This window comes from Amaranthus tricolor, chromosome 14 (assembly GCF_026212465.1).
Source record: "Amaranthus tricolor cultivar Red isolate AtriRed21 chromosome 14, ASM2621246v1, whole genome shotgun sequence".
In the NCBI taxonomy this organism is placed as follows: domain Eukaryota; kingdom Viridiplantae; phylum Streptophyta; class Magnoliopsida; order Caryophyllales; family Amaranthaceae; genus Amaranthus; species Amaranthus tricolor.
Window position 1 is genome coordinate 19064371 of NC_080060.1, and position 8532 is coordinate 19072902.

The window sequence follows — 8532 nt, forward strand, 5'->3', positions numbered from 1 at the left end:
ACCGCTAAGAAGTATTGCTTAGAAGTCCATAAAAATGAAAAACTTAAGTTGAAGAAACAAATGAGCATTGGGGTGTCTTCAAACTTTTGCTTAACTACTGATATGTGGCATTCGATTGTGGATGAGGGTTATCTTTCATTAACTGCACATTATATTGATGATGATTGGAAGTTACACAATAAGATTATTGACTTTTGTCATGTCCCCCCTCCTCATAATGCCAACATGATACATGAGAGGTTAATTGCAATTATAAAAGAATGGAAGCTTCAACAAAAGGTGTTCTCTATCACATTAGACAATGCTAAGTACAATGATAATATGCAAAAATTGCTTGCTCATAGTCTAAGTGTGTATAATCCATTGCTTGCTTATGGTGATTATTTTCATGTTCGTTGTGGTGCTCATATTTTGAACTTAATTGTTCAAGATGGTTTGAAGGTCATTGGAGATGAAATAAAAACAATAAAGACCTTGGTTAAGTATATAAATGGTTCTGAAGTACGAAAAGCAAAGTTGAGGGAGTGTGGAATTGGTATTGGTGTTAGTATTTCTAAAAGGTTGTGGTTGGATTGTCCTATAAGATGGAATTCTACCTATAGGATGCTTGAAAGGGCATTGATTTATTGTCCTTGTTATGAAAACCTGAAAAGAATTGACAAAGACCTTCCTAATATTCCTACACATGATGATTGGTCAATGGTTGAAAAAATTGTTGCACTTTTAAAACCTTTTGATGATATAACAAAACAGTTTTCGGGGAGAAATTATCCAACTGCCAACTTGTACTTTAAAAGTGTGTGGAGAATCGAATGTTTGTTGATACAATATGCTGATAGTGAAGATGATTTTTTAAAAGATATGACAATGAATATGAAAAATAAATTTGATAAATATTGGGAAAATTATAGTGTTGTTCTTTCTTTTGCTGCCATGATGGATCCTCGTTATAAATTTCAATTGATCAAATATTGTTTTGAACACTTGGATCCTCAAAATGGGTCCTGGAAAGCCAACCAAGTCAAAGACAAACTCTATGATTTATTTGCGGAGTATGTAAGGAATGATACTCCCTATGACCGTGAAGCTAGTAGTCATGTCGTGGATGATGATCTTCCTGTAAGTATTTTTTTTTTTTGAAGTTTTTTATAATTGTATTGTTATTATTTTAACCTTCTAATTACTAGTACTTTAATATGGATTTTCATCTTTTGCTGGAGGGACTAGTGCAAATTTGTCACAATTAGATATTTATCTTGAGGAGTCTAGGCTTGATCATCATCTTGAACTAGATGTATTGCAATGGTGGAAAACAAATGAAACTCGATATGCACAGGTTGCGCGTATGGCAAGGGATTTATTAGCCATTCCAATTACTACTGTTGCATCCGAGTCAGCTTTTAGCTTAGGAGGTAGAGTGCTTACTAAGTATAGAGCTTCTCTTCAACCGGATACTGCTGAGGCTTTAATTACTAGTCGTAGTTGGCTATTTGGTTATAAAGTAAAAGAAGGTAAATTTATCAATTATTTGAGTTTTGAATGCAAATAATATGATCTTCAATTCGTTAAACTAAAACTATAGTTTATTTTGTGAATTTGTTTTATGTTGATAGATCCACTTGAAAATGGATTAGAGGTTGATCTTCCACCAATGTGTAATGAAGAAGCTAACAAAGATTTAGAAGATGAAGATGAAGATGAAGATGAAGAAGATGAAGATGAAAAAGAAGATGAAGGCGAAGAAGAAAATCTAAATGAAGATGAAGTGTTTGAACAATTTGCTATTTAAAATGTTCTTATTTATACTTTTAAATTGATTCATTTGGATATTTTTTTTTGTAGTATGATGCATTTTAGACATTTTAATGATTTTTTTTTATGTTGAATTAGTCGATTGGATATTCTGATGTTTTATGGTAACCCGTTGGATCAATCCGAACCGACCCGAAACCCGGAGTGATCCGACCTGAAACTGACCCGATCCGAAACTGACCCGACCCGAAAATGACCCGACCGAAATTGATCCGACCCAAAACCCGACCGACCGACCGTTTTCCCAGGTCTAATTGTATATATGAGACTTTGTCATTTCAGTTTGATAATAATAGCTTTTGAACTTTAAAAAAAATTGTAAGTATATTAGAGGGGTATAAATGGAATCATATCTAAAAATAAGACTCAATTCTCTTAAATAATGATAATTCAAAACACATATTGATTAAATAAATAAATTAAGTAATTCCATTTAGTTGTTTAAGTAGTCTAAAATCATATTGGATATAAATTGAATAATTGTTATATGTTTAAGTCCGAATTATTGGAATATGCTTAAATGACTTAAGTTTATCTTATTGTTAAATTTATAAGTTTTGAAATTAGTTTCATTGTCTTGAAACTTATTAGGTTTATAATAAAGTTATTTTCGTAATTATATTTGAAATATTTTAGTAGGTCAAGGTTCATTAAAATTAACTTTGAAATATTTTAATAGGTCAAGGTTCATTAAAATTATATTTGAAATATTTTTATATGTCAAGATACATTGAAATTAAGTTTGAATATATTATTACACGTTTGTTATTAACATTTGAATATTTGAATTTGAATTTAAAATATGTGCTTAAAATAGTTGGATGATTAAATATCCATAGTACAAGCTAATACACGTTTTGTTATTATTAGTACACGTTAATATTTGAATTTAAATTATGTTGTTAAGCTAATTAAAGAGTTTCCCATAAATAAGATGGTAATTTAAATTGATGCTAAAAATAGAAAATGACTATTTGAATTAATGCTAAAAATAGGAATTAATTTGAACATGTATTTACACATTGATTAATCTGGTTTTGCTTAGTTTTCATTATTTTGTATAAGTATTAACGTGGCAGCACAACATTGGTTATTAAAAACAAATTACAGCACACAATGATGAAATTATCTTAGCTGTCAGTACACGTGAGTTTGAAATAAAGCTGAAGGTCTTGAAGACTGGCACAGAATATCTAGATCAACGAAATTAACGGATGAAGCTTTCTTGCTCTACAAGGATGTGTTGAGGCGTAACATCCATATATACAAGGCTTCATTTCAGAATTAAGGATACATCTCTATGCACTTCTTTCTCTCTTGTAATAAGATCTAATATTCTCTAAGTATTAAAAAGAGTTGTAATTCTTAGTTCATCTAGCTCTTACAATTTGTAATAGGCTTAAGTGTTAAAAAAGGAGTTAGATTATTTCATAGTTTAATACGCCTAACTTAGAATACTTTTCAAAGTGTTCAACTTGTAATCTCTATTGAGAGATTGGGATTTGCTTTTATTAAAGGGACTTGTAAGACGTTTCTTCAAGGGGAAGAACGTGGTGAGAGAAGATAGTGAGATCTTCAAGTTTGTCTTAAAGTCGGATTAATAAAAGACGTTGAAATCTACGGGTTGAAAGAGAACCCTTAGGCAGGGAGTAGGTTGTTTAGAACCGAACTTTGTTAACATATTGTGTGTTATTCTTTAAAGTTTTGAAAGATCACTCAATCTCTTGAAACGAACTTCCAGACAAAAATTTTAAACGCCCATACCCTCTATTAACCCCCCCTCCCCCCCCTTCTAAAGAGTATTCGACCTTCTATCAACTTTCAAAACATATTAATGTGATAAATTCAAATAGAAAAGTAAAATAATGCTCCTTTCATTTTCATATGTTCTACACAAATAAATATTCGAATTATAGTGTTAAACTTTGACCATGATTTCCCATTAACTATATTAAAAACATATTTATGTTGGATCTTCAAAGATTCGTCTCTAAATATTTTTTCTACGTATTAACGTTTTAGAATTTTTAAAACCTTACAATTAAAATTCTTTCACTTTTAAGTTTACATTGGTATCTACGCAAAAAGTAAATGAGAAGAACAAATGAAAACAGAGTGAGTTGCAGTATATGGAACAAAATAAACAATACTCCTATTTTATTTTATAAACGAAGTTATTCTCCATGACTTGTACATACTAGAATTTATTGCTCCACTTAATTTGTTTCATCAGTTATTAATATTTGTGGTCTTTGTGATTTAGCATGGTATTTCTTTGGTAAATGATTATGTAATACTAAATTTAAGATTATATTTGTCACTAACTAGTGCAATTTATCGAATTGGAATTAAAAAAAAAGTGATTTGGCATTTATTTTTCAATATTGCAAAGTTTGAGTGTATCTATCTTTGGTGGAATGAGAATCACATTTTCATTTTCAAGAGAGATAGACACGTTTGAAGTTTATCTTTGTCAAAAGGGATATTGTAGAGAAAATTATATGATTTAATAAAAGTTTTCCTATAAAAATGTGGCCTCATTATAAAAAAGAAACATTATAAATGAAATAATGGGTTTACAACCAAACAGAAGCACAATGAAAAAAAGTAAGAGTCATTGACAAAGTGAGTGTTTGGTGCAATCAATGAACTAGAATAAGTTGTAACTTGTAAGGAAAACAAATCATGAATTAACACACACATTAACAAGGAGGGTATAGATGTAGATGCCTTTCAACAAGTAGAGGTGGAAGCTAATATTGAAGCTGAATGTACTAATTGCGTACATACTAACAATTTCAGAGTTAGTTCGTCGTTGGCTACAAATATGTTTATGGATTATAAAGGAGAACATGAAGTGCAAATGGTTACACAAATATTGGAAGATGACAATTTCATTAATGATGGTGAAATTGAAGTCTTTGAGGAATCGAGTGAAGTTGAAGAAGAAATTTGATTTTAATTCTTCTCGTTCATTATGTTATGTTGTATAATATTTACATTCACTATTATCTTTCTTGTTATCTATATGAACAATTCGGCTACTATTGTTTATATTTTCCGCTCTATCTTGAAATATATTGTTTATTGTTGAAGGTACCTTTTGTTTGATAATTTTGCAAAAATATCTGAATAGATAAAAGATGGTTGGGAGAGGAGGGGGAAAGAAAATATGCAGTCGAAGTATTGCCCCCGGAAAACTTATGAGTCGTGTTCAAGCTAGTCGGACATAATTGTTTAGCAAGCAAAATGTAGCTGATCAATTCAATAATAGCTCTAACCCACACATCACAGATGAGATTGCTCATGCAGTTAGCAAAAGTAATTTTTTTTTCTATTTCAATTCAAAAAATTTAACTTTTATTATGTTGAATTCACTTTGATTTTTCATTGTCTTTACCCTTGTAGATTTGGAGAGGCAACGAACAACTTATGAAGCGCATATAAACAAAGCAACACCAACTGAATTGCCAGCAACTAAATCGCCAACAACTGATGCACCGACCTTGAATGATCATAACTTGATTCATGGAGACGATCTTCAAGGTTATGAAGAAACTGCTACACCAATCTTGAATGACCAAGCATCAGAAGGCGTCATTACCTTAATGGATGAAAGTACATTATTGAAAACTCGACTTTCACGTTTCTAGTTTGTAATTATTTATATATTATTGATTATTGATTGATGACCATTATTGTAGGCATACTTGGTAAGAGAAAGAAAAGAAGCAACTTTGTTAGTAGAATTAAAGTGGGCTTGCATGTGAATGAAGCTTTAGATCCACAACCAAGGCAAACTATCACTCGAAAGGAGGTGGAGCAAGTTAATGGTGATGAGATAGATAGAAATATAGGTAGTTAACAGAGGTGGAGCAACTTTTTTAGATATTATTGATTATTGATTATTGATGGCTTGTGTTGGTGGCTTGTGTTGTGGTTTTAGTTACAATGGCATTAGCTGGTTGGCATTTTAGTCCAATTAGAAGTATTGCTGCTTATGTTGGATTTTGATGCCATGGGTTCTGATCTTTGGCATATGCTTCATGCTATGTTTGAGTTGGAATTCTGATGGTTTGATTGTGAATTTGATGCTAAATTCTAAATGCTTTCCCTGTACACATAATGCTTTTGTTAGTGAATATCATCCTAAATGCTTTGCTTATTATGTCTCAACAAAAAGTGTAGGGATGGTTTGATTGTGAATACTCAATATTGGGGCTCATTTGATTCTTAATTACGAACAAAATTATTTGGTGTAGGCAAACATATCTTCGTTGGAAATTTTTTGTACTCAATGAGAAAGTTGGTGATAGCTACAAGCACTTTGGATGCGCAATGTTTTGGGTTATGAAGTAGCTATATGTGCACTTGTATATTTTTGGAGTTTTTCAAAGTGCCTATCACTTGTAAATTTTTGCATGAAAACTTGTATATGGTAGGAGAATTATTTTGGAAAATTGGTTATCTGTTACATGTATATGAATTACGTATATTTTTGACACACGATAATATTTGGGACGTGTGATATTTTGGGATACGAATTAATATATAATGATAATCGGTGATATTAGTTTAGTTGGTTATAAATTATTTATTATTTTAATTGTCTAGTTTATATATAGATTGTAGGTTGTTTCAAAAGATAACAAATTCGTTGCGAAAAATGTGTATATTTTTGGCAACGGTAATAGTTGTTGCTAAAAACATTAATAAAAAATTTTACTTAATTGTTTTCCCTACAGTAAAGTCGTTGCAAAAGATTGACTATCATATATTGCAACAACTTGAATTGTTGTGAAAAACAGAAATTTAACAACGAAAACAGTTGTAGCTAAAAATGCAGAAAATTTGGCAACGAGCTTTTTTGTTGCTAAAAACGTTGGAAGGAATTGCAATGATACTTCTTTTGCAACAATAGATCTCGTTGCAAAAAACAGATACCTTTTGCAACCACCATAGTCGTTGCTAAAAGCTATAGCTACGGCTGTACCCGCAACAATGGAATTCGTTGCAAAAATCATTTTTAGCAACGAAATCAAGTTTTTAGCAACGACTTTTTCTGTTGCTAAAAATAACTTTTCTTGTAGTGTGAGCACAGACTTCGACTAATTTCATTTAAGGCACAAAGAAGTGTGCTTACACGCAAAGAAAAGTGGGAAGTCATCTTGTACAACAAGACATAAAGATTAAAAATAGCAGCAAGGTGGTCTACTCATTTGGCAATCCACCACTCATCCGACCAAACCCAATGATGGAGATATTGACTCGTTTTTGCTTGGTTCACATGATTTGTTCAAGCTTCCTAATTTTAAAAGCATTTTACCAACCCCTATGCTAGCATCAAAATGACACTGTTTCTTAAATAAATTTCTCCCAAGTTTTATTTTGATCAACCAAAACCATCATGTACATCACATGCCATATCATCAAAGTTATGGAAAACCCAATCTCCATGATATCCAAAGTTTAGCTCTTTTGGCTAAAACTTATCTTTGAGACAATGAGACCTAACTCTTCATTGAACACCCTTTGAATCTAAATGGTCCAAATACTTAGCTTAACTAAACACAAGTTTGGTAAACCATCTTACTAATCACAAAAGAGTTCTCCCATCTCAAACCAAGAAACAAACATCACCTTATCAAAGAAAACGTTCAACTACACTTCTAGAATATATAGCCTAAGCACTAACATACTCAACATACACTAAAGTACATGTGCACAGCTTATTGCATGCACACCAAAATTTCTTCTAAGGTCTTACAACTGAGTATGTTTAATTATATACTACAAAAATATACATTTTTTCAACGCAAAAGCACGGAGCATTTCAACGCTTTTTAGTGTCTAGAAAAATTTTCAACACAATAAAAAATTGCTAAATAAATGTCTTCATTTAATGGTTAACATTCCAAAAATAAAATTACATCAATATCTCTAAATAGTTTGAAAATGTAATAGCATATATGTTTAAAATAACAAAAATATATATATATTAATACCCATTAGAAAAATAAAAATTACAGCTTAAAAATATAGCTTCCATATTAATAGTAGCAATCTCATCGACTTTTGTAAAATTCCCTGAAATCAAAGAACACAACAAAATCTTATTAAGATTATAAAAATGTTTAGGTACTGTATTATAAAAACATGTACAATCAAACCCATTATAAATATCATCTTCATCTTCACGAGTATACAATAAAGTAACAAATAGAAATAAAATTAGAGATAAAAAAAAGAGATCGCAGTCACATACCATAAAGATAATGCAAAGTTCATTTTTCTCTCAACCTAAATGTTCAACATATAAAGCACAAGTTATTTACGCCCATAATATCATGTGTTAACGTAGATTTTTTTCTTGATGAACAACACAATTCTTACTTATCTTTTGATGTTGCTCAAGTTTCTCTAGAAAAGAAGACACGCGATTTAGTTAAGCGAACACTTGTTGAAATGGAGCAAGAACTTGATGACATTGAGATTTTAGTTTTGCATTTTGTTTTTCAAGTTCTTCATTTTGTTTTTGATGTTGTGAAATAACCTCATTATTTTTTTCTCAACAGGCACTAAGTACGATTTAATGTTCATTACTTCACTTGAAGTGACGTAACCATCAACTAACTTGCTCTTATGAAACTCAGCCTCGAGATCAAACACATGGGTTCTAGTAACCCCATGACCATAACTAACAACACGTTGATTCGATTT

The 8532-nt window shown here is 31.0% G+C and overlaps 1 protein-coding gene across 1 annotated transcript; it reads left to right on the forward strand.

Annotated features, from left to right (window-relative positions):
• Positions 1-881: 881 nt before the first annotated feature.
• Positions 882-2051, forward strand: LOC130799483 (zinc finger BED domain-containing protein DAYSLEEPER-like). The gene is made up of 3 exons (XM_057662593.1): positions 882-1119; positions 1337-1511; positions 1614-2051. The coding sequence occupies exons 1-3, from the start codon at positions 934-936 to the stop codon at positions 1787-1789; spliced, it is 537 nt and encodes a 178-aa protein (XP_057518576.1). The 5' UTR covers positions 882-933; the 3' UTR covers positions 1790-2051.
• Positions 2052-8532: the final 6481 nt, after the last annotated feature.